We start from the raw sequence: 27,869 nt of genomic DNA, 5'->3' as shown, positions 1-27,869 counted from the left end.
GACATGTTATCCCAACTAATTATGCTTTAAACATATAGAATGATGCAACAGTCCACAGAAAGAGAAGATACTCATCAGTGTTGGGTTTATCTTACATTCAAGCAGTACATTTATAGTACAATGCTGATTCTGAAAATTACTATACCAGTCTTTTTCATTTTATAAAACAGAAGCCAAGGGGAAAATAATCACGTTTTAATACACTTAAGTCTCTTTGATCCAACCTCTCCTATCCAGCCACTGATTTAAGATTGGCTAATTAATTCATATGAACAAAGAAAACCCCACTCAACTCTTGAAGAGACTGAGAGAGTATTGTTAAACAAAGATTACTTCAGTTTAAGCAACATGGCAAACTTAGGTGATAATTAATGTTTTCCACACAGTTTCCCTTCACAGTCATTTTTACCTGTAAAATTGAACAAAATTCCCTGTGTGCCATATATCAGCACAGTATTATACAAATTATGTATCCTGTTAACTGACAGTCAATGTAGTCTTCTCCAAGTGCTCAAAATACCACAAATTTCATATGATGATTAATTTAAACCATGATGTTGAGACAATGGAAGAGTAGCATTCTCTAAACTTTATTTCACTGCAAACTACCTTGTAGCTGTGGGGCTTGATGCAAAAACTGATTGCTTGCAAGGTGCTGCTCTCCTAGATTTTGCAGAGCAGAATCTGGATGCCTTCAACAAGTTTTTGGTGAAGAAGGATACCAGGTGTGCCCTGTGTCAGGGTAGGAGGCCAGTGTACTATATGGGAGGAGGTGGTCGTGTGTGTTCAGAAGAGCATTTAAGAGCTGCCTACAGGATTTTCAGTGGGTTGGTGATGTGGTCTCCACTCGCATTAGAACCAGAAAGAACGTGGTGACCCAGACCGAGCTGCCACGCAAACATGCAGAGGTCCAGGTCCCAGGCTGCAGGGAGTGCCTGAGCCTGTCAATGCTGTCGGAGGGCAGCAGTGCCAACACCTGTGTGCGCTGTGATCAGATGGATGACCTGCTCAGCCTGGTGGCGGAACTCAAAGAAGAGGTTGAGAGATTAAGAAGCATTAGGGAGTGCGAAAGGGAAATTGATGGGTGGAGTAACACCCTAGCACCCCTGAAGCCACGGGAGCAAATGGAGGCACCAAAAGAGGCAGGCGATCCCTCACCCTTTGGCTACCAGGCAGAAGGAGGAAACCTAAGAGAATGGGGAGACTGGAGACAGGTCCCTACTCAGGGAGGTAGGAAAATCCTCTCACAACCTCTCTCACCTTCCATGGTGCCCCTTCACAACAGATTTGAGGCCCTGAAATTTTTGAATGAAGAAGAGAAGGAGGAAGAAAGTGAGACAAACAAGAAGGAAGACCAAGGTCCACCAAGGCTGGGACATTCTAGACCATGTATTAAAACCAGTTCTGAAAAGAACCCCAGAAGGGTCATTGTAGTGGGTACTCCATTTTGAAGGGTGTCGAAGACCCCATATGCAGACTAGACCCAGTTCATAGGGAAGTCTGGTGCCTCCCTGGGGCCCGTGTCAAGGACCTCATGGCAAAATTCCCCACTCTAGTGAGACCCAAGGACTACTACTACCCTCTCCTGGTTTTTCAGATAGGTAGAGACATTACCAGGAGAAGTCCTAAATCAGTGAAGAGAGATTTCAGGTCCTAGGGGAAACTGATTAAGGGGTCGGGAGCACAAATTGTGTTCTCCTCCATCCCTTCAGTTGCAGGGATGGATGAAGAAGCATACCAGAGAACTCAACAGATGAACTTGTGGCACCAAGACTGGTGTTACCATCAGGGCTTTGGATTTTTCAACTATGGGTTAGTATACAGGATGCCAGACATTCTGGCATAAGATGAGATGCACCTGTCCCAGAGGGGGAAGAGGATCTTGGGGCAGGAGTTAGCTGGGCCGATTGACAAAGCTTTAAAATAGATTTGAAGGGGGCAAAACATCACCTGTCTGAAGTGCTGGTATACCAATGCACACAGCATGGGTAACAAACAGAAGGAGCTTGAAGCCATGATGAAACAGGAAAATTATGATGTAGTGTCTATTACAGAAACATGGTGGGATGTCTGCCATGACTGGAGTGTGCCAGTTGATGGCTACAAGATCTTTAGGAGGAATAGACAAGGAAGGAGAGGCAGTGGGGTGGTGCTGTATGTTAGGGACTGTTATGGTTGCTTTGAATACGAGTGTAGTGAAGACAGGGTGGAGTGTCTCTGTGTTAGAATCAGGGGGAAGGCCAACAGGGCAGATGTTGTAATAGGAGTCTACTATAGGCCACCCACCCAGGACAGAGAGGTGGATGAAATATTCTATAGGCATTTAGGTGAAATGTCACAATCGCTTGCCCTTGTTCTTGTGGGAGACTTTAACTTCCCAGACATCTGCTGGAAATACAACACAGCAGAGCGGGATCAGTCCTGGAGATTCCTGGAATGTGTGGGAGAGAACTTCCTGACACGGCTGGTGAGTGAACCGACCAGAGAAGGTGCCCTACTGGATCTCCTCTTTGTGAACAGAGAAGGACTGGTGGATGAGGTGGTGGTTGGAGGATGACTAGGGCACAGCGATCATGAAATAGTAGAGTTCTCTGTTCTTAGAGAGGCCAGGAGAGGGCTAAGCAGAACTGACATCCTGGACTTCCAAAGAGCTGACTTTGAATTGTTTAGGCATGTACTTGAAAGGATCCCTTGGGAGATGGTCCTGAAGGGTACAGGGGTACAGAAAGGCTGGGCACTCTTTAAGAAGGAAGTGTTAATGGCACAGGAACAGGCTGTCCCCAGGTGCTGTAAGAGAAGCTGGTGACAGACAAGACCACCCTAGCTGAACAGGGAGCTTTGGCTGCAACTCAGGGAGAAAAGGAAAGTTTACAGCCTTTGGAGGAAGGGGCTAGCCACTCACAGTGATTATAAAGAGGCTGTGAGACTATGCAGGGTGGAAATCAGGAGGTCTAAAGCCCAGCTGGAAATTAATTTGGCTTCAGCAATCAAGGACAACAAGAAATGTTTCTATAAGTATGGCAGTAGCAAAAGAAAGACCAGAGAGAGCCTCCATCCCCTGCTAGACATAGGAGGAAACATGGTAACAAGTGATGAGGAGAAGGCTGAGGTGCTTAATGCCTTCTTTGCCTCAGTCTTTAATAACAAGGCTATTTGTACTGAGGGAATCCAGCCTCCTCAGCCAGAAGACAGAGACTGGGAGAACGACCCCCCTGCATTCCAGGAGGAGACAATCTGTGATCTGCTGCATCACACAGACACACACAAGTCTATGGGAGCGGATGGGATACACCCGAGGGTGCTGAAGGAGCTGGCTGGGGTGCTCACCAAGCTCCTTTCCATCATTTACCAGCAGTCCTGGCTGACCAGAGAGGTCCCAACTGATTGGAAATTGGCCAATGTGATGCCCTTATATAAGAAGGGTTGGAAGGATGATCTGGGAAATTACAGGCCTGTCAGCTTGACTTCGGTGCTCGGGAAGCTGATGGAGCAGCTCATCCTGAGTGCCATCACACAACACCTGCGGGACAACCAGATGCTCAGGCCCAGTCAGCATGGTTTTATGAAAGGCAGGTCCTGCTTGACAAACCTGCTCTCCTTCTATGACAGGGCGACCTGCTTATTGGATGAGGGAAAGGCTGTGGGTGTTGTTTACCTTGACTTTAGCAAGGCCTTTGACACCGTTTCCCACATCATTCTCCTGGCGAAACTGGCTGCTCGTGGCTTGGATGGGCACACACTTCACTGGGTAAAAAACTGTCTGGATGGCCGGGCCCAGAGTTGTGGTGAACGGAGCTAAATCCAGTTGGTGGCCGGTCATGAGTGGTGTCCCCCAGGGCTCGGGTTTGGGGCCACTCCTGTTTAACATCTTTATTGATGATCTAAAAGAGGGGATCGAGTGCACCCTCAGTCAGTTTGCAGATGACACCCAGTTGGGTGGGAGTGTTGATCTGCTCGAGGGCAGGGAGGCTCTGCAGAGAGACCTGGACAGGCTGGAGCCATGGGCTGAGCCCAACTGGAGGAGTTTCCATAAGGCCAAATGCCGGGGGCTGCCCTTGGGCCACAACAACCCCCAGCAGCGCTACAGGCTTGGGGAGGAGTGGCTGCAGAGCTGCCAGTCAGAGAGGGACCTGGGGATGCTGATTGACAGCCGGCTGAACAGGAGCCAGCAGTGTGCCCAGGGGGCCAAGAAGGCCAATGGCATCCTGTCTTGTGTCAGCAATAGCGTGGCCAGCAGGGACAGGGAAGGGATCTGACCCCTGTACTCGGCACTGGTGAGGCCGCCCCTCGATTCCTGGGTTCAGTTTTGGGCCCCTCACTACAAAAAGGACATTGAATGACTCGAGCGTGTCCAGAGAAGGGCAACGGAGCTGGTGCAGGGTCTGGAGCACAGGTCGTACGGGGAGCGGCTGAGGGAACTGGGGGTGTTTAGTCTGGAGAAGAGGAGGCTGAGGGGAGACCTCATCGCCCTCTACAGCTCCCTGAAAGGAGGGTGCAGAGAGCTGGGGGTGAGTCTCTTTAACCAAGTAACAAGTGATAGGACAAGAGGTAATTGCCTCAAGTTGCGTCAGGGAAGGTTTAGACTGGATATTAGGAGGTATTTCTTAACATAACGGGTTGTTAGGGGTTGGAATGGGCTGCCCAGGGAGGTGGTGGAGTCCCCATCCCTGGAGGTGTTTAAGAGTCAGGCTGACATAGCGCTGAGGGATCTGGTGTAGTTGGGAACTGTCAGTGTTAGGTTAATTGTTGGACTGGATGATCTTCAAGGTCCTTTCCAACCTAGTTGATTCTGTAATTCTGGGAGGCAAAGTAAGGAGATGCTTGAGCAGTTAACTTAGAGGGAGAGACTACTGAGGTTGGTGGGTCCTTACTTCACACTTTGTTTGCTTCTACTGTATCAAGCTAATTTTTCTAAGGAGAGACCTAAGCAAAAACTGCTTGGTATTAGTGGTGAAGATCACAAAAGATCATTTATTAAGAGAAAGATGGGATTTCAATGAAGAGCTGAGCCAATCTACTACATTACTCTCCACTGCTTTTGCACTCATGTCAAAACATATTTAACATACACCTTTGTGGGTGATTTGATCTTTGTAAAACAAACCGTAATCGCAATTTGTTTTGTCCTTTCTTTGAAGTTGTGCCCACAACTCTTTAAAGATGGAAGCACATGGCCAAAGCCCAACTTCTCACTCCTTCTGGGACGGATTGTTGATATAGGCAATGTATAATGCCATATAATTGCAGCAATATATAACACCGTATAATTCAGTAAGACAGAAAGAGAAAGATTAATACCAGGAGTAAAAAAGTTAATCATGTGTTCCAAGTTAAATTTGGCCAAAATCAAATGCAGTGCAGAGAGCAAATCCTGTGAGTTTGAAACAGAACAATAGAAAATACCATATACATAAAAGATATCTCAAAGTTTAGTAGTTCGATTGCATGCTTCACATGTATTACAATTACAATATATTATAGTCAATATAAATGTCTATATTACAATTTAATAAGAAATTAGGCTAATCAGAACTTAGACTTGTAAGCAAATACCATTCCTCAAAACCAAAGGTAAGAAATTATTACACTGTGAAGGGAAATTTTTTGAGATAGGGACATAAAATGAAGAAGAAACAATATTGTAATTTCAGGCTAATCTCCTTCTGACCTGTAAAAATGGTTACCAGTTGTCTTAGGTGTATGCAGAAAACTAAAGCTTACACTAAGTTTTTCAATTTAAGACCCAAAATTCAATTTTGACCCAAATTTTTAAGCATGAAAGCTCACTATTTAAAGCTTTCTATAATCAACTCATTACTTCTGACCAATTTAATTACAAAATATTTTGTTCAGTTGTTAAAGACTCATCAGAGGTGTCCTCTTACTTAATCCTCTATATGGAGTTAGAAGTCTCTTACTGTAAATACTTTGTACTCAGTACAATTATTTTAATTTATATGCTGCTCTAGACTATAATATTACTAATGAGTAAGGAATATTTTTGAAACAGTAATTCATGAAACTTTTATAGATTTAAGTATTTTGTAAGCAGCTTTCAAAATTGGCTTTTATGACTATGTCATGCCAAATCTGTTTTCTCTCACAGGAGGTAATTGAATAATGGTGGTATTTTTGTTGACCTTTTGAAGAAGCAAGACAGCTTGGACTGTCAAAACTCCATAACACACATCAAACCATGCTTTTTAATAAGCACATTATTTTTCTTCAAGCTATACTTACTGCAATGCATCTTACTTTACTCACACTTTATTTGGTTCTGGACTCAGAAGAGCAGCTTTGTTAGTGGGATTACATCAGGGAATTCAGTCAAGTCATTGCAGGCATGGAGTCTGACCTACTGAATAACAATAGCTGTTTTCTATTTACTTTTCTCAAAGTCTCTTTGGGACCCTTTGAAAAGGTGAAGGAGCTTGATCCTAGAGCAACTAAAGGGCCTCTTTCCTAACAACTGCTAAAGCACATTTCTCTCTATTTCAGGTAGCTTGGTCTTAAGGACTGAGAAAACTGAGAACAACAAAACCTGCTACTCTTTTGGACTACATTTTAGCATCTTCACTGTAGTCAATGTGGACTGTGGGAAAAAGCATCTTACCGTCACTGTTGATGCAGACAACAACAGGAACCTGTGTACCAGGGCCACATGGCTTCTCATTGTCAGGAATGCACTCCTCCAGCCCCACGATTCTCCAGTCATAGCAGGAGGGCTCTTCACATGGGATGGCTTCCACAAGGTGAGGGCAGTTTCCTGTTCCTCCTGTAGGCTCATTGGTGATGCGCCGTTTCCTTAGTTTAAAGCCTGAAATGTCCATGAAAATACAAAGGGCAGAATAATTCAATACTAAAATGGAAAGTGAAGAGATTTTTACCTATCTACACCTGAGTGAACAGCTAAAAGATACCACAGACACTCTGTGCAAGACTGTATTTAAATAACTGGGTAGAACAACTCATTGAAGAAAGAAGAGAGGTAAAACTTAACAAGAATATCAAAAGTTTTGAGCTTATTCAATAAACTTTGGCTTAATAAAGTCAATAAACTTAAACCCCTGTTCATCTCAGTCATACATACTCCAGTGGGGAGACAGGAGTAATTTCCTGAGCATCACTCTTGCCAGATCCATCTCATCTAAGAAATCTTGACTAGATTGCTGGGTTGCAATTTCTCAAATATGTTGTATGTTTTCTTTTCAGGTATCTTCTAATAGGGATGGATTATCAAGTGAAATCAGTTTATAAACACTCCCCCCCCCCCAAAAAAAAAAAAAAAAAAGACTAAATTGCCAGAAAAAGTATGGAAATAAACCTGTCCTATGAACAAATTTTCAGTAATTAACATCACAATATGCCCTTGCAAGTATTTACAAATTTCCTTAAGAATACCTAAGCTCATTTTGGGTCAGAGAAACTGATGGGCCTTTACAGAGTGTGTCATCTGCCAGGTCAGTGTCAGTCTCCAAGAGCAACCCTCTCTCCCACTTTCAGGATGGCATGTTGAAAAAGCCAGCCTAAATCTATAGTCAGAACAACCTAACCAAACTGAATGCATTAAGGAAATAGTTTCTCATGTCATAATTTTCTATAGTTTCTGATATGTCTGATAATACTATTTTAACTTTGGAAAGGTTTGTTTCACATCTCTTCACAGTCTCTTTTGTTTTATCTCAATATTCAAGCAGGTTAGTAACACAGATTTTTTTATAAAATATTACATATAACTCTTTCATCTCTACTAGTGCACAAACTAAACAGGACACAGTTTTCCATCACATATGTGCAAGAATTGTTTCTCTGTTTGAAGATGTGCCTCAATTTAATTATACAAAAAAAAAACCCCAACACTTAAAAAATATATTACCACATATCTTTAACTGTTTTTTTCTAAATTGAAGAGGTCAGCCAAATTATGTCCAAATGTTTTACTAAGCCTGCCACAAAAAGTTGATATAATGTTAAAAAAAAAAGAACTCCAGAGTTTACTAAAACAAAGGAGGCAAATGATCCACAGTAAAGGCCTATTCCTGAAATATGTAGAGAGACTTGCTGCTAGAACTGGAAGTGCCTGTATAACATTTACATCATATTCTCAGAACTGTCAATGCAATTATGAAATAAAATATAGGAATTTCCAGAGAAGACGAAAACATTGGCGGTTGAGAAAAGATCCCTGTGATCATGTGTGCAGGAGTGAAGACTTGCATAAAATACATCCTGATACGTTTCCATTAGACAGATGTCCAAATCAGTCTCACAAACCTAAACATTATCCCTGAAAATGCAGCAAACCTTTCAGTGATGGAACAGCAACAGAAATAACAGACTTCTTGACAGCTGTACTCAGAGGAGACCTGATCCAATAGGCTTACACACTGAAATGCCTTTTCATCTTGAATTGATCAAGGTTGGGTCATTGCTGCCCAGACTGAAGTGTAGCTACCAGTGTACCAGGAAGAAGCAGCTAAGCTAACGTGGTAATTACAGTTGCTCCTTCAAGTGGACGTATGTGGCTGCCCTTCCTTCTAAGTGTTTTCAATCAAGGAACCAAGTCTGTATTCTCAACTTTTGTCAGATAATCACATCGTAGCAATGACTAGGCCAGCTTTTCTCATTTACAGCCAGAATCCTGCAGACTTCTTACATGACGTCCTTGTCACTGCCCTCTTGCATTCTTATTTTGATGTCAAGTTACTACAACATGTTCTGCATAGGAATAAATGGTAAAATGTGAAACTTGAAAATAGCACACATATCATCAGTAAAAGTGTCACTTACCAACAGTGAATGCTCTCAGCTCTTCGCCTGAGCATACTTTACGGGCTACTGGTAAATTCTTAAGCTATTACTGAACTGTAAATCTTGGAGTGACTTGGACACTGCACACCTCAAAGGCTGCTTCTGTTCACCTTTCAAGACAGTGCCAGAATTGTGATTTGAACACATATACAAACTGCATCCCTTCCACAGATTGAGAGGAAGGTTTGAAACTGGAATTGACCTGTAATAACCCAAATTGACCTGGAGAGCCTTGTAAACAGTTCATATTTTTTCCAGCTTTGGAAACCAGTAATGTTAAATATAGTCCTAATTCAATGACCTTTTTTTAATGCTCAGAGACACTGGATATACACTTCTTGGTACAAAATTTACTATGCTTGCATACCAAAGGTGCCTTGTGACAGGAATATGAAATAATCACCATTAAAAGGCTTCACTGAATTTTTACATACCCTTCTTGGCCTGAGGGTCATCACAGCTTTCATAGGTGCATGGTCCCCAGGCTGTCCATGGTGATGTCTCACACTCTGTAGGACAGGGGATATGGCACAGCTGAGAAGTGCTGGGAAGAGGTCCCGTACACAGCTTAGGGTCCACCGGCCTCGAGGCTGTCAAAACAAAGTCAACACATTCCTCACATGTCACCGGTCATGATGCTCAGCTCTAAGTGGACAGAACCACCTTTCGTTCAGAAAGGCTGCTGTCTCATCATTTTAATCTGATGAAGTGAAGGGAAAATGCTTGTCTTGAAAAAATGAAACAGAAGTCAGTTTACTCTCTGCATGAACAGAGCCAAATCCAATTACATGGAGTCAAAAGGACTGTAGATACTGCAGCAAACTCTCAGACCTAGTCTTTTCATTTAATGGATAGATTATGTTACTACAACAGTTACTCACATTGTGCTCTGTATAAATCAGTGTCCTGCTGACTTACTGAGTATGTCTTCACTTAAGAAACTGAACAAAAAGCTATATAAATCCCTTTGCTCCTATATGATACTATGACTTCAAAAGCCTGGTTAATTAGTATTTAGAAGATTATTTTTAAGCTATAACCTGAAACACAGATAAAATGATGACAAAATTTTGTTTTTTCTTTAAAGACCTTCAGATGCACACTCAGCAATAAGATTTGTGCAGTAGCAGCTTTAGTTCAAGAAAGGCTTTTATATACATGTGTTGCATATTATATATATATATAAAATAATTAAAACTCTGCACAATTGATTTTTTCATTAAAGTATTATTAAACTATAAGGACATATGTGAGGGCAGATTCTTCTGTTCTTTAACGATCAGTAAGCCCTGGAACAGGGCCAGAACAAAACCATCCCATTCCTTCCATACTTTACCTTTGAATTCCCAGGTTACACAAAGAATAGAACAACACTATAAGGTGCCAGAGTAAGGCATAGATCTTTAAAGCAAAATGTCCTATTTCATTACAAGCAAGATTTTAATTCTCTTTCATAATATAGGACTTGACAAAATATTAAACAGAGAATCTGCAAGAAAGCAAAGTGGTCTGCCATATTCGTTCACTTTGGTTGATTGAAGAAACATGCAATTCCTTAACTTAAACCACTCTTATTCTACCCCTTCAGTGTTTTTTTCACAGGAAAGTTACCTCAATTTTCTGCTACCACTACAAATAATCTCTTCTGATGGAAAGAGCTCAATGATGAAACATATTCTAAAATAAGTTCAGATCATGACAAAATAGCTTTCTGAAAGATGAGATCAATAACCACAGATATAATATTAAAGTTAACATCAGGTTATTAAAGTATGGTTTCATTTGTAGATGTATGTGTGTTTCAATTCAGACTTTCTAAGTAGGTGATCTTTCCAGTTACAGAAAAAGTATTCAATATTCACTGTTTTAAGGGGAAAGGGAATGAATAATTATCACCCCATTCTGGTTTCCTACGTTGTGTCCTTTGGCACAGTTTTACACTGTGTTGCTGTACATAATGAAGGCACGAAGATAGCAGATAGTCATTCAACATTACTGCCTCCAGCTCACTAATCTCTTAACACAAAATAATACAAGAACAAATATTCCAACATTTGCATAACACTATGTTGGAATTAAATTTTATGACAGAACATTGAATTTTACAGTAAGTTTGACATACACACCTAAAGTGCATGATAATCAACATAATATGCATATCTTGTGTAGAACGTGAATAAATAAACATAACTTGATGGTAATTGAATTTGTATTAAATAGTTTCTAATAAAAGAAGAAAACCAGTAAGTAATTGCTAACTGTACTTTTTTAACCCTGATTTCATTGGGGAATTGCCCAAGTGAGACAGTTGAAATTAAGGGTCAATTACACCCCTGAGACACAGCCTTGCTTCAGGGAACAGAAAAAGTGTTCTGAGGAATGCAGTGCTGCATCTCCAGCCTGCATCAGGGTAAAGCACTTACCATCACACTACTTCATGTGATGTTACTCGGAAAAATAACAAAGATCTTTCATTAGGAAGTTTTAAATAGCAGATTTTCCTACCACAGTTGTTCCATATCTCAAACAGACTTTTAACACTCTGCCAACAGAAGGTGCTACTGTGCTATTGTTGCATTCCATTTGGCTTCAAGCTAAATATGTGATGATCCTGAAATTCTAAAATATGAGGAATTGTGACTGTGTTTGGCTTTAAAGAGGCTGACTTAAGTAACAGGAACACTATTTCAATTTTTTTGGAGGCATCTGTTCAGCAAGAATTCTAGGTCTTGTCCGCAAACATTGTTAAATAAACTTATCATGAAAACACCTACTGAAAATATCTGCCTTTTCACCACTCATTAGAGTGTAGGAGAAGAAAGAAGTGTTTTGGGGACAAGTAAGTGGTATCAATAAAACTTCTCAATATGCCAAAATGTTTTTGAAACACTGTTCTTGGAACATAAGTGATGTACAAATGTCTGCTACCAGATCTGTTATATATTGCTTTTAAAACAAAAGAATTCAACAGTAGGACAGACAAGTTATATTCCAGATTATTAAAAAATATTTTCCTCATTGAACAATCAGGTTGTATTTCACCCAAGGTTACTCAGAATTCTTTCTTCGAGATGACGGTAATATTAAAAAAACCCACTTAGTCTCACCTTGGTATCTTAAGAACATCTTGCTCCCATTAATTTAAATTTAATTCTTTCAGCATCAAAAAAAGTATAAATGAGCTCAGCTTTTGCTGCTTATTGTTTAGCAAAGACACTTTGAGAGATGATCATGCTAGATGCAGGAACTTACAGTTTAAGACCTTCTCTTATCTCTGTCATTTCATACTCTCTTGTGGCATCAATAAAGATTGTTCTTTATTCCTTGTCAGTGATGCTGAGTGCTGATTAGACTGTGTGCAGTACTACAAGATCTGTGTGGAATTTGAACAAATTTTGGGCCAAAATTGGAAAGAAAAGTGAATGCATTTTGATAATCTCTCTTTCTCCTTCAATCTAACTAAAAAATGAATCTCAGGTTTGAGGTAGTGACCTAAAAACTAAAATGAGATTCAGTCATCATGTCCTCAAATCATCCACTATATTAGGAAATTTTTGCTGAATATGTTTTATACCCTTGTGAAACACCTCCGCAAATGACTTCATTTTTAAAAGAACTGAAAAGAAAAAACACTGTTCTGTTCTTAACCATTTGCTACATTTATTGAGGTCTCAACCTCTTCATTTTCTTGAGAATCCCTCAACAGGCTAGTGCCCAGTAACAACCAGGCTAGCAAAGAGAGTGAATTTGTATGTGGCCTCATCAGCATAAGCAGACACAACTTCATATTCCTCTTTCCGATCATTTGTCATACTGGTTTCACAGCAAACAATGGAAGGAAACTTTTCTAACTAAAGTGCTGTCACTCAAAAAAAGCAAGAAAAAAACAAGTCCAAAATACATTATGACCAACAATGAAAGAAAGCATATTCTACCCTCACCTTCTACAGTGTTGTCAGCAAAAGACAGCAGATAATTCAGGACCTGATCCTCTAAGCAACTGCACAACTCCATACATGTAAGTGGTTCCTCTGTGTTTAACAGGGCAACAAGTATGTGCTTGCAGATAATAAATTTATGTCCATAAAGGAACTTTTCTCCCATCCTCAATCTACATCAAGGGTTTTAAAGCTACTTGGAAGAAGATGACACAAATCTACCTCATAGGCTTACTGTGAGAGAAACTTCATGACTAAACCAGTTAAATATATGAATAGACATGAAACAATTTAAGTCAGTAGCAAGTAAATTACAGAATGACAGTGGCCTCCAGGAATCTTGGTTGTCAGCTGTCTAATTACTACACTAAGTACTCCCTCTTCTTCCTCAAGTCTAAATTTATGAATTCTGATAGGAGATAATACAGACCTGAATGCCATGAGGAATTCTGGTTCAGCTAGTATTAAAAGTTCAAATTCTTACTGGAGCCCTAACTCAGTGTTTCAAATCTGTTGGAGAATGGCTTGCAGAACAAGGCCATGGGTCTCTGCAGGAGCTGATCGCAGCCATCTGAGGTAAACAAAGGAAAAAACCCAGGGCACAGTTATGCTAACAAAGGACTGTTATGTTAACAAAGAGAGAAACTGAGGTACACAATGGCCTTGAGTCTGATGGTAAACAACCTTGGGAAAGTAATCAAGTCAGAGGAAGGAGGATGTTGTGACATACCTGAGATGCCACAAAGGGCTGGGATATTATAATGTAGCCTTTTACATGTATCCAATAGATCTGTGAGTAGTATGCATGATTACTGTAGAGTGCTTATATAAGGTGTGATTTCTTTCAATAAAGTTGAAGCTTGCTCTATCATTCACATTGAATCAACTGCTTGCTACCTCCGCCCGCCGCAACAAATCTACAAAAGGGACTGGAAATAGCAGCTGTGATGAATGCAATGAAGCAATTCCCAGAGCTCAGAATTAAGAGGAAAACCAGTCACTTGCTAAAACAGTCCAGGAATGGAGCACGGAACTGTCATAGCATCCTAGCTGTCTCATGAGCTTCCTTAGTTTGAGTTTACGTCTGTCACTTTCAAATCGATCTGAAATTTCCTGAGAATGCACAAATCTGTTAAGCTATTTCAGAGCTATATAAACACATTAATTATACTCATATAGACAATATAGATCTCCCGAAAGGGACATTGCCTCCTTTTCTCACTTTTGATTGAAAGTTCAGGTCAGAGGCCTTAATTTACCTACCTGTTATTTCAAAAGTGATTGATAGCAGAGGTGCAGCACTAGCCTTCGACTTGCTCTGTGACTGACTTTCTGAAATAACAAGGAAACACCACCTTGAGCATATGAGAACAGAGGTCTTCAAAGGAGCCTCACCAAAACAACATTCACAACAGCAAACTACACTGAAATGAAGGTGTCTTCCTACAGCTAAAACAAGTAGGTGTCCCCCCCAGATTTTTCCCATCCTCAAATTACTCATAGTTTTCAAACGGTATTGTTTTCAGAGGCGCCAATTTGCTTATTCCTAGGAGGGCCTGGAGAGCAGCTCTTGCCCACACTGCATCCAAGATGGGAGGGGAGAGAGAGGGAAGATGAGTGGAGAAGCAGCTCTTCTGAAAATCTGTCCCCTCATATGGAAACACCGCAAAGCTCCTTTTTAAACCTAAGACCCACTTCACCCCTAGTTGGAGCTCTTGAAAGATTGTTCTCATGTTTATGCATCCAGAGACTAGTTACATTTTAATCAGCTTTCCAGAGCCTGCAGAGATTACCTCCTGATGGGCTCCATGTATTCCTGTCACAGTCTGATAAGGGCAGATTTCACACCCGCCTAAGACAGCGAGACTTCACAGCCTGCCAAAATCCTAATCATCATTCTGAACAGTAAGCTGCCACTGATTTTATTGTTACCTCTCCTTAGCTGGGAGGTTTTACTCCTTTATTCTAAGGCAGGGGCATCTAAACTTTGTTCAGCAGAGGCGATTTACTAAAAGCCCTTGGGCAGAAGCTGATTTGCATTAAATGAAGAGGCTTGAAAGCTGCTTCTTTAATAAATACAGATGTGGGGCCCACAGAGCACACAAGTCACACCCTATTGATATGAGAAGTCATGCTGAAATGGATGTTGGCATTAATATTCCCCACAAACTCTACAGCAAGTTTGAGAGTACTTTTAATCCACAGCAGAAACCTCACCAGCCTGCAGTTTAGTGAGCTCTGGTCTAAATATTGTTTTACAATATATACATGACTTGTATAATGATGTTTTTCTGAAGTATGTGGCTGTATTTCTTTCTTAATATTGTAATAATAATGTGTGTTTCTATGAAACAGCTAAAGAGGAGGATAAAATTTAATTAACAAGCTAAATGCATTTAGTTTAATCCACTAATTTCTAAATCTATAGCGCTGCATTAGTAAGCAGAAGGAGACGTAACATAAAATACACAAGTGCTATTCTTAAGTACATATATTTCCAAATGAATTAAAGATTTTGTCCCCTAAGCTATTCTCTTTTTTCTTAAGAAGCTGTATACACTGTAACAGTGACAAGGAATAATCTCTTCTCTTTCAGTTAACGAAACAAACACATTAAATTATATGGGCTTGAAGTCCTGAAAGAGACTTAAGAATTTGATCAAATCAAGAGAAAAAAAAAAAAAATCAATTCCATGAGAATGAAATCTAGTCACATTTTTACATATTTCTATATTGAACTTACATGCCAGAATTGACATATTTCATCTGCACATCAAACCACACATGTTCATCACCCAGATGAGGGACACACAGGAAATTTACAGTAGAAGAAGGAACCAAATCTAGGATTTCTGACCCACTTTCTCATGCTCTTTCTTATTGAGAGACATCCTTCACATAAGACAAAATTTTTCAGTAGATGTTAAGAAACAGTAATTTATAGCTAGGAACCAATATTTGCAATTTATTACATCTCTGTTACTGCAATTAAATATTTTTATCTGATCTAGAAAACAACAGTAACCCGCAAGGTAAGAAGGCACTCATGAGAGAAGACAATGGCTGTCAGTGAGCTCTGGAATGCTGAAGTGCTCTGATTTCATACTAATGCAACTGCAAGTGAATCAAATTTACCTTCTTTTTCCTTGAGGGTATTTAAATAGGAGAGGAGATTTTCATTAGCTTGCACACAGTACATTTCCCGGGTTTGAATGCCACCTCCGCACAACGCTGTCTGATTTCCTCGCCTCTTGTCCTGCTGGCTAAGGAGAGGATCTACACGGCATTCTGTCCACTCTGTGGTCCGCCAACCATACCTGGAGCAAATTTGGTTAATTGAATCTTTATAAATCATTAAGCCATTTTACACAGCATTAAGTTATACAAGCTGAAACACCTTAATAGCTTTATTCATTTCCTAGAAGTCCTGAGCCCCACAATTTCTTGTACACAGAGATATGTTGTCTGATATTTTATGTGAGTAGAAACTTTTCCTCTATTATTTATCTCATTACATTTTAGGAAGATCTTTTCTGTTCAATTCCTAAAACATACTGCACATATAAATATTTCATTGGAGGGAAGAAAAACTTGATATAAAGACATAAAGTCTATAGTCAGATAAACTAACTTTCAAGACTGTGACTCTCAGCATTTGTTTAGAGCTAGACAATTTATATGAACCAAAGCCAAAATATCAAAGAAATGTGCACGATGAGAAACATAAGAACCAGAAAAGGAGAGGGAAAACTACAACAACCCAATCCCCCAAAACCAACCCAAAAGCCTCTTGTTCATCTTTGATGAGACAGAAGTTTCCCCTGAATATCAAGGTAAAACCGTAATTGTACTTTTTTATTATTTCTTCAGAAAAACCTTTCAGTAAGTTCCTTTTTCACTGTCAAGAGGAAGATGGCTCTGCAGTACTGAAGCATCCCTGCTGGGTATTGATGAATGATGAGAAGCTGTGAGCTTTCTAATCAGTGAATGCACAGGAAAGAAGATCTGTGACTGCCAGTTAAAACCCTAATCAGGATTACGAACCACAAGAAATGCCACAGAATTCTCTACCCAACAAGTATTTTAAGGCTAAATCAGTGAACTGCTTCCTAATGTGGCTGGAGATGGGGAAATATGACATTTCAACTCTTAAATGAAAAATATGTACCACAGTCAAAGATGCTTAACATCAAATGACATTTCCCCAGATCCTCTTCTCAGTCTGATAAAGCACAGTTGGGACTTTAATATTCATTTTGATTAATTGATAAGGATTACAGCAATCTCCTGAATTGTGAAGTGCTTGCTGTCATTTCTCCTGAAATTTAAACAGGGTTAATTTATTTTCTGTCACTGTTAGCCTCTCCCACTTTCCATTTGGGGCCCAGTCCTGCCTTTGTTTTGCTGAATGAGTCTTGCTAAAAAAGTCTGGTTGCTAAACAGATGTTTATCACCTTTTTTCTATGTTCAGCATTTTGTCTGCAAACAGACAAGTACCTCAGAAAACAATGATTCTGGTAGAAATGTTATGTAGGGCAAAGATCATTGACAAATGAATGCAATTAATTTATTATGGTCTTGACTGAGCCCGCATATGCACAAATAGTCTCTTTTAAAAGTTAACACTAATGAAAAAATATGTATTTGTTATTTTTCCAGTAATTAGAGAAGGAAGTGAATTCACTATAATAGCAGCTATTTGCAGATTTCAGGCTTTTAAGAGCACTGAACAAGCAAAGGATTAAAAAAAATATCAACCCATTATTTCTTTAATAATGATTTTGTTGATATTCCATCACCAGCCCTGTATGCTTAACTGAAATTTTTCATTTTAGTATAGGGACAACTGAAATGAACTGACTTACGTAATGCACGGTGCCACACCATCGCCTTGAGAAACACACTGCTCTGCTTCTTCTAATTGAGGGCATTCACTTTCACTGCCAATAGGGAGCTGTTTAATGGTCCGTGATCTTGTACGATTCCCTTTAGGGGTTGTCATGTCAAAACAGGTTTTGGAGCAGGGGGTCCATTCTGACCACTCTGACACTTGGCACTCCTTCGTCATCACACAGGACTGGAATGTAATGGGCAGCTTGTCTTGTTTGCAGAAGCTGTAATAAGAGAGCATTACAATTTTCAGCACACATATTCACAGACAGTCATGATTTCCTACAGAAAGTGATGTCCATTGCAACATGGAAAGCCAGTAAACATTTGTAAAGCTGTTAAGTTCCAGCTCACATGTATTCGATCCCAAAAAGTCATGCTAAGGGGCTTTTGGTTAAAGTGACTCAAACCATCTGGTTTTGCTATATGAGATTTGCTATATTTAGAAATGACCAGTACTGCCATATTTGTGATCAAAATTGAACTATAAATCTTCATAGATATACAGAAGTACAAAAGAGGAAATACAACAATTTTTCACCACTTATCTTTTATTTTTAGGTATACTTGATTATTTTTCTTGGAACAAAAAGGAAGTGAAGGATCAATAACAGAGATGGCTGTATAGTGTTTTTGAAGAGAAACAAGCCTTCAATGTAATCTTCTCCTCATTTCCAGACTACAAATTTTTTAAAAATGCAATGTCAAATATATTGAATACTTGGTCACTAATAATTTGCTTTGTTAACAGCTGGTACATTGCCACAGTGATGCCTCATGGTCTAAGAGGGGAATGATCTCTCTGTTACAATAGACCCTTCCTAGCTACAGTGAATCCATAGCCTTAATTCCATGTTCCTCATGAAGACTGTAATTTAATTTCCATTCTCCATCTGATTGCTTCAGTCACATATTGCATAGGTTGTCAGCAAGATTTTATCCCTCTAAATGCCTCTGCATTTTTAAACATATTCTATATTCTAACTAGAAACTAACATTTCTACCTTAAAGCTTGATTCACAATAGGAAAATTAGCAATAGAGAAGCTACACTACAATTAAAGTGATCATAACTTTAACTCCTTAATTACAATTACAACATAGATATATTTATCATGCCTCTTTTGGAATAAAATTCTGGCTTCTGAAGTAGTTAAACAGGCAAGAAAAAGATTTATTAGCACTGCAGATGGCACAATGAAATGCTCTGTTCAGAACCAAACCTATAAACAAAACAAAAAGGCTCACTGTTTTCCTTTTAATAGAATACAAAATAAAATCAAAATAATGACTATTTACAATAATTCTGTTGCTCTACAAAATTTTGCCCTACCCATATATCCAATACTGTGTTGAACTGTTACCAACAAGATTTTGCAGTACTAGAACTAGGGATACTTGATGCGGCTAATAGGAGATTTAAAAACACAATAAATGAAAGTACTTCTACAGACAAGAGGCAGAGCAATTCTACATCTTGCTAACAGAAGATCCTGGTTGTGGAGACAGGTTCAGAAAAAGATTGAACAAATTTGTGGACAATAGGCCTATATATAGATATTAAAATGACTAGGCAGTGGTATGCTAGTCACCATCCCTGATATATTGACTTTGGATACTGAAGAAACACAAATGGAATGGACTGCAAAACGCAGACAGGCCTCACATACTTGTTCTTTAAATATCATCTCCCTTTGCCACTGCTGGGTTTGAGAGTCCATAGGGGATTACTCAGGAGGGGATTTCTTACGTTCTTATTACATGAAAGGAGGAAGGGGGAAACCTAACACATGATAGAAAACATTTATTCTGCTTAAGGACAGAAACTACACCCAGTTTGGCGTGAAAGACACTCAAAGCTTTTGAGGAAATTATTCTTTGATAATCAACTGTTTTCACCTTCATGTAGCCCCATCTGGCATAAGACTACAAGTACTGTCAAATTCAATATAGCAGTTTCCGTACCTTTGACAAAACATATAGACTCATTTATCCCACAAAGACACATTTTAATGACTAGAGAAAAGATCTATTCCTTATGGATTCTAACACGGGCCATATTTGCAAATCCTTCTGGAGAACAGATAACATACCATCACCTCCCAAGTTCCTTGCCAATGTGACTCCTTTGAGAGCAGAAAAAAACAATCGATTCCTTAATATAGTGACTGGGGCTGAGTTTAACTATAGACATGTATTGCCAGGGAACACAAACAAAATTGCCACCACAAAGGGGCTTTGGTGCCAGGTGAAGAGATCAATTAATAGTGAGTAATAATCCATGGTCTTTGCGCTCGCTTCAACACCTATTTGGGAGAAGTGTTACATGAGAAAGACAAGTTGCTTTACTAATTAATTAATTAATTAAGCTTTCTTCACTGACGATACCTTCAATCTGCATGTATCCCCTAACTGTCATGAACTCTAAAGGTATCCCCTGGCTGTAACTGGCTGCAATTCCTACGCAGCTTCACGCAGAGACTGTGGAGAAAAGGGGCTACAGCTGTGGCCCCCTGTGAGAAGCTTCTCGAAGCTCCCCTGGCTCCAAGCCAGACCTACTTTTGCACCAAGACCCAGTCAGTTAGCTGCACCTCTGCGATAACGTATTTAAGAAGGGGAACCTGGGAGGAGGAGTTGTGAGAACACCTGTGTGAACACTGAGGTCAGTGGAAGGAAGGAGGAGAAGAGGGGAGGTGTGCCAGAGCAGAGACCCCCCTGTACCCTGTGGTGGAACAGCAGGGCTGCCTCCCTGCCACCCAGGAGGGTCTACGGTTGAGCGGATACAGAATTGAGGCCTGTGGGGGGCCCCACACTGACCCAGGTGGCTGCACCCGAAGAAGGCTGTGAGCCCACGGGAAGAAGCAACCCCCACTGCTGTATGGTGCGGGGAGGACTGCAACATGCAGGGGTGACCCACGCCAGAGCAGCTTGGGAAATGCTGCAGCACGTAGGAGGGACTCATGTCAGAGACAGTTCATGGAGAACTGTCTCTGTGAGAGGGGACTGTGCTGAAGCAAAAGAATGCTTCTTCCAGAGGGGAAGAAGCAGCAGGACTGACCACACCCCCCATTCCCTGCCTCCTTGCACCACCTGGGGTGAGGACGTAGAGATACTGGGAGCAAAGCTGAGCCCCGGGAAGAAAGGAGGGGTGGGGGAAGGTGTTTTCAAGATGTGGTAATGCTTATCATGGTCTTACTCCATGTGTTGTTGTTAGTGGCTGTATTAAATTTATGTTCTTTTTTCTTCCCCTAATGAGTCTGCCTTTTGCCCATGACCATAATGTGTGACTCCTCCCTCATTGTCCTTATCTTTATTCTTGAGACTTTTTCTTCATTTTCTCCTTCCCAGTGCTGGGTGGGATGGGGGGAGTGAGTGGCTGTGGGGTACTCAGCTTCCCTCTGAGCTCAAACCACACCACCTTCCCTGATAAGGGAAACCTCCACTGCAACACAAAGCATTCGATTTTTTTTAGGATGATCAATACATAAGAGAAAACAGATATTGAGCTGCAGTTGAGCTCAAAGCTAATGTACTTATCAGTTTTCAAAAAATAACATTCTGAGCTAGTTAGATTCAAAAGGAATTTTTATCAGATTTCCTGAACAAAGTGGGAAAAGTTGCCAAAATTAAACCACTGTAATAATTAGAAAATGTCTTCCTATAGCCATAATTAAAAAAAACACTTCAATAGAAATTTGTCAAGCAACTCCACTTAAGAATTAAGGCCAGTCCTGCAAACTACTGTTATTTATCAATTTTTAAAGGATCTAGTTGCTTCCTGAAAGATTACTATAGGTTCCAGACACTTTTCAGATTCCAAGAGCTATTATATCATTCACAAAGAATTCAACATAGGCATTACTGCAACTTCAGATAACAAATTTTCATTACACAGATCCTTAATCTGTAATTGCTATATAGGCGAAAAGCTGTCCTGAAATTTCTCACTTTTTAGTGCCCCTGTATTCTTGAATTCCATGATGCTGAAGTCCCTCTGTGGATCATGATGAAAATGTTTTTAAAAATCTAGACCTAAACTTGTTCTCAAGACTCAACTGAAGAGTTATTTGGTGAGTGGCATAGATTCAGCAGGCTATTGCCTTCCACTTCATGCTCATTTTATTTTTTATTAAAAGCTGTTGTTGATACATCTTATATAATTAGAATGGTCATTTTATCTTGTTTGTTATTATTTCCATATGCAAGTACAAAGAGGACCCAATCAGAATTGTACCTTGTTACTAACCCCACTGTTTATTATGATCCTTGATAGAAGTAAAGCAAGAGAGTTAAAGCATGCTTCACTTCAAATATTTATTTATAAAGTTAATCAATCTTAAGTGAAATATAAAACAATTTAAGTTCTTGTAACCAGAACATAAATATTGCTAGGGAGACAAACAAGAGGCAAAGTGAGTTTTCCATTTATTTTCTTTCTTGCTTATTAAAACCATGCACCACTTGCAGTATTATGTAAATACTGGCAACTGATATTCTTGTGTGTCATCAGCAAACAATCTATTTACTGTTATGCATACTGTCATATTATTTTTGTGAGAGGGCAGAGACAGTTACAATTAGCAAAAGAAGTGTCAGACAAGCAAATTAGATGCTGTTTCTTCTTTTAACACTTGGTTTTCTTTGAAGAAATTAGAGAAACTGTGAGAGCTAATTGCAAATGGCCATTATCAAGAGTTTTCTTTCTCATACCTTTCAGTGTAGATGACTATATATGGACATTTATAGGCATTCAAAATTAAACATTAAAACTGTATCGCATAAAAATGCTAACTCTGAAAGATACATCTGCCATTTAAAAGGTTCAGCATAGGTAATGGATTAGCTGAGAAGGTTGGTTACATTGCCTTTAAATGCCTGCTTCAAGAAACTGCAGAGATTGATTCTTAATTGAAACCTGGGACTGTCTTTGTTACACAAAATAGTGTATTCTGGGTTTGGTACCTAATGTTACAGATTTGATCTCCGCAAATAATTTAAAGCAAAGCTTAATTTCATATAAATAGTTCTGCACTTTCTGATGGATTTATACATCTGATTTAGTTACTCAAAGTTGAATTAATCTTCTCACAGGAGAAAAAGCAAATGGACAGGTGGACAGATCAGAAGATAAAAAGAGACAGTTAACATTCATTTCACGATACCACTCAAAACACTAGAAGTTCTGCATCAAACGTCTCTATGTACTTTCAGTTGACATCTAAGCATACACTATATGCAACATTACCCATTCAAAAAGAGCAGGGAGTGCACAAATAAGTCCTCACTCTCACCCATACAGTTCTGTCCAAATAATTACTTGGGAAACTCAAAGACAAAGTACATGGGTTGCATTAATAAGCTGTTGTAAGTCAAAGCAGACTGGATACAAGAAGAGGTAACATAGGGGCAACATGGAAGGTCTGCCGGAATGTGCTCTCAATCCAGTGAATACATTCAAAGGACAGTGTCCTAAGTGTCTGTCTTTTGGCCCAGAAGAAGGCATTATACAACTTGAAGTAAGGCTGTGGTTTGAGAAAGTACCATTTCAGACAATAGACAGATATAGTGGGGAACTGAAGCTTAAGGTATATAAACACATAGATGACACAGGGGAAAGAGAAGGCAATCCAAGCAAAACAAAACATCACAGGGGATGAATGAGCTCTACTGCTATTAAGCCAACATCAAACCCCTTCCTGACCTCAAAGACTTAGATTAGATAAAAGATCTAAAGAAAAAGACAGTGCTGGTTCAAAGGGCAAAATACAGAATTGCTGCTCAACCTCCTTCGGAGATGTGTGATCAGGAATTTGTGTTTCCTCACGTTCTGTAGCCTCAGTTTTGCTCTACAGCAATAAATAAATACTAAGTATCGCTTTGGAGAGGAAGGTTCCCCCTGGGGATTTCAAAGTATTTTATTGGATAATTAAGGCTATGGACATATAGAGAATGAAGCTTGAGGCATAAGCCTGACACAAATCCCACCATAGTACCTGTGTACAAATGAGCAAGATGTGCAGTTGAAGGCAGTCTCTTCATTGGAAGATAAGCTTTTAAATGTGTGATAAAATTAGATTAGTCAAGAGATAAAACAATTATTTCCAAGCTATCCTAAATTTATATTAGAGAGTGACTCATTCTTTTATGATTTTAAAAATCAGAACAGCTTGATTTTATATGCCGATGACTTATTTGAGTGTCTGTAATCTCAGTCTCAGCATTTATCTTTTAATTTGTGTAGAAAAGTCATGGAAGAGACCATTGGAATTTCTTCCTCTATAAGCTCAACTAGGAAGAAATTGTATTTTTTATCTTTTTATTTTTCCAATAGATAAAGCCATGCATACTGCATTTATAAAGCCAAATGAATGGTAATGCATGACCACAGGAGCAATCTCTAAATTTATGCAGAACAAATAAGAAAAATAAATAGGTTTTAAGCAAGGCAGTAAGGACTCCTTTTACTATATTACTATATTACATAATTTACTTGTATAACTAAGACATTTTCTACTTTTGCTGGTGTTTCCTCCACACCATATTGGATGGATAACTAGAAAAAAAGTTAAGAAAAGAACAGCAGCATGAGAATGGCTGAGTGGTTCTAACTGATAATCCATGCAGTCTGATACCTGCCTCGGCAGTAGCAAATGGAAGTCAGAAATGGAAAGACAGCAATTATTCAGTCACGCTTTCCCAACACACCCTCTGGTGTTCCAGCAATATGTGGCTTAAAGACTTCCTGAACACAGGTTGTATCTTTGAAGAGCCCTGTATCGAGTTTTCCTCCACAAATTAGTGCAAATGTTTTCTGAACCCAGATAAGATTTTGGTATATACATACTCTTAGTTACAAACCTTTTCTACTCATCAGTAACTGTAGATAGCTACTTTTGCTTTAAAATTGCTCTGTTAATTTTACCTTCTGTCTTCAGGCCTTGCATAACCATACCCTACTCACTTTCTCTGTAGCATTTGTGAGCTCAGAGACTTCTATAAACTCTGTCCTCAACTGTCTCTTTGTTAGGTCCAAGAGTTCTCTTTCACTTAGTCTCATTTTATTTGAACATAATTATAACCTGCAATTTCAGACCCTTTCTACTGCATGTGCAACTTCAAGATGTAAAACTGGCCTGGATTTGAGGGCTGTTCAAGATTCATCCTGAGGACACTCCCAAAATACCTATTTTACCGTATTTTCTCTATTCCTTCACCACTATCAACATTCAGCTTTGGTTTTCTTTAATGAAATTTTCACAGGTATTACTCCTCATTTTCATCCACTGTATACATTCTCCTGGAAATTTTTTTTTTTTTTTTTTTTTTTCTCTAGCCGATTTCCCATTTGATTACATACAGAGATTTCCATTGTTCTGAAATGAATAACATAGCTACAGTTCAGAAAGGAGTCTGATGCCAACATAAACTTTTGGCATTCACCCGAAACAAAAGCCATGAGTTAGAGCTAGACTGAAAAGGACTTAAGTGGAATTTTACCTGTAAATTGAGAACTGTGATCTTTCAAGTCTGCATCAGTATTTGATGTAGTAGTGGATTATGTCCACAAACACTTTGCTCCTGTAGCTCCCAGGTTCCCTGTAGGTGCAGCTACAGGTCTGCTCAGGCTGCTCCAGTCCTGGCACGGCCAACCTACTCTCAACCCCCGTGTGGAAAGCAGACACTCCCATATCTTACCATCTTCATGAGAGCTCAACGCAGCAGGCAGCATTAAGAGACACTCAACAGACATCTACATTGTCAGAGGCCACACAAAAATCCTAGGAAGAAATGGTGTTCTTCCTCCCCTTGCCTCTCTCATTCTATATAGTAGAATGAATGCTACTCCGTTTTCAGAAAAAAAAAAGAAAAAACAAAAAAAAAGAAAAAAACAAAAAAAAACACCCACCACAACCAAAAAAACCCAACACGAACTATGCCTGTATTCCAAAGCAAAACCCCAACATCATAATTATGTTTTGAACAACCGAAATCTAATGAATGAATGAAAAACTTGATGGGAGTGAAGACAACAACCAAAAACTAGATAACTGCCTGGAGGAAACCCATACTGAGTATGACATGAGGAGGTTCAGCAGTTCAGCAGAAAAAGGGAGCTGCTTCTGAAGGTTTCAGATCAAAGCACAAACAACATGCTGAAGAAATCCAGAATCCTGTAATGGGTTTTTAAGTGGCTTCACTTAAATACTAAGGAAGAAAAGCAAAGACTATCTGGCAGATAAAAGAAAACGCGGGTGTCTCCCTCAGAGCAGAATAATGTAACCATTTCCTGGCCTTGAATGTCTTGCACACCACCAGGCATCTCCCACAACCAGCTGTATTATCAGGAGCCATGACAGTCTAAGTTCTTTCTGATTTCATGAGATATTACATCGTTGGATACCATAGGCAAATTTACTCCTGGCCATAAAATGAACACTACCGACATACAATGTCTGCAGAAAGACTTGGAACAGTGACAAATTGCTTAAAGAACACCAAAACTAGATGTTAGTTTAGCACTTGAAGCAGGTTTGTAGAGGGTGCATTTTTGACTGAAGGGCAAACTAAAGCTAAAGGAAACTTTTGGAAAAGAAACATAAAATAAATTTTTGATTCAAAAAATAACAAATAAAAACCCTGCCAAAACAAATCACTAAGCTGGACAAACAGTGTCCTTGCAAGACATCCTACAGCCATGAATGAACATCTATCCAACTCCCAAAGAACCCTGAAAACAATAAAGAAATTAATGCAAGATTTGAATAGAACCATGTTTTACTTTTCTCAGTAGAGAAAATATCAGTAGATGCTTAAATTTTGCTTAAATCTCAATAGATTGCTAAAAGAAAGGAGAGACTGTAAGGAACACTTTCCAAAGACCACATCTGCTTCTCACAACTGTAACCTCACAGTGAAGGGGTAAAACATGTACCACACCATTCATTAGCATTGCATCCTAGAAAAGCTCAGGCTTACACTGCTGGAAAATCTGACTACCGTGGGCAGTCCCACAGCCTAGATCCTCACACCCTCTAACAGAACTACCTGGCAGAAATAATCTGGTCAGGTCAGAAGGTCAAATCAACCTTTGAAATATTTGTACTTGTGTGCGCAATTTTCTACAGCAACCTTGAATGATCACTCTACTAGTCAAGAGGTCTGAGGAAATCCAGTAATATTCCTGCTGAATATTAATCCTTTGTGTTACTTGGGACTAAATTCACATCTTAATATTGCATGTGAAGGGTCTCCTCCTTGCTCTTTATCTGACCACCATGGAACCTTAAAAGATGCTCTGTATAATGATAGGGATTTTGGAGTTAACATACAGAGAAAAGAATCAAGCTCAATTTCCCAATGTGTTGCAACCAACTATTTATATTCTATGCAGTGTTCTCCTCAGAGTTCATACAGCCTATTGGATGCATTAACCTCTAAAGCAAAACAATGAAATGAAGTCTATACCGTTCTTGGATCAAAGGTATAGCTGGATTTGGAAAGAGATTGTGATAAACTCTTTGGACTAAAGAAAAAAAAAAAAGTTTATTTTCTCATAAATAAAATTAAATGAAAAAGATAATTCTGCTTAATGAGCAGGTACTAGGCAGCAGGAATAGTAGAAAAGTGATTTCAATCCAGAGTTTAGAAAACCCCCATGAGTTACTCTAAAGATATAAAATGCAATTTGTAAAGTCCAGTCATCCTCAAGAGTTTCAGTTTATGGTTGGTACACACTTGTTTCTGTAAGGAAGTTAGTGAAAATACAGTGCCTGCATTTTTTCCTAGTGGCAAATGTAATAAGTATTCCTCATGACATAGTCCTGATTCATTTTCTCTACAGCTGCACTGTTTAGTATTGGTCATACTGTACATTGTTCTGAGAAACTGTCAGTACCTCATAGTATAATGGGCTGTTATAATCACACAAACAATGAGGTCGCTTTTATTCATTTACAATTCAAGTACTGTCCACCTAAGTGCTTTTCACAAGACTACTTTCCCATGATCCTTTCACAACTTTAATTCTGCAAAGATGCACAGCCAGAATAGTTTTGAAAAAAACAATATAACTGAGGCTTTCTACGTTAAGGAAGAAGAGAAAACAGATTACAACTGCTGTGTCAAGGAAAAATATATCAGCTAATATAGGCAAAGCAACAAGAAGTTTTGCTACACCCAAACAAGTGGCAACAACAGCTGTTGTGGGGCTGCTGCATGTGCTATGAGTGTC

General features: G+C 39.4%; 1 protein-coding gene across 2 annotated transcripts in view; it reads right to left on the bottom strand.

Moving 5' to 3' along the window:
• Nucleotides 1-27,869, bottom strand: part of THSD7A (thrombospondin type 1 domain containing 7A) — a 267,649-nt gene that overhangs the window by 96,147 nt on the left and 143,633 nt on the right. For both annotated transcript variants that reach the window (XM_026841560.1, XM_026841561.1), the window contains exons 5-9: nt 17,615-17,863; nt 15,885-16,066; nt 14,013-14,081; nt 9,246-9,401; nt 6,614-6,817 (exon numbers count right to left, since the gene is read on the bottom strand). In XM_026841560.1, the coding sequence (XP_026697361.1) occupies nt 6,614-6,817; nt 9,246-9,401; nt 14,013-14,081; nt 15,885-16,066; nt 17,615-17,863 (860 nt within the window). The remainder of the gene's footprint in view (nt 1-6,613; nt 6,818-9,245; nt 9,402-14,012; nt 14,082-15,884; nt 16,067-17,614; nt 17,864-27,869) is intronic.

The sequence above is a fragment of the Athene cunicularia genome (assembly GCF_003259725.1).
Source record: "Athene cunicularia isolate RWA chromosome 2 unlocalized genomic scaffold, athCun1 chr2_part1, whole genome shotgun sequence".
Taxonomy (NCBI): domain Eukaryota; kingdom Metazoa; phylum Chordata; class Aves; order Strigiformes; family Strigidae; genus Athene; species Athene cunicularia.
Note: the sequence above shows the minus strand (reverse complement) of the source record. Positions and strands in the feature narration are given on the sequence as shown.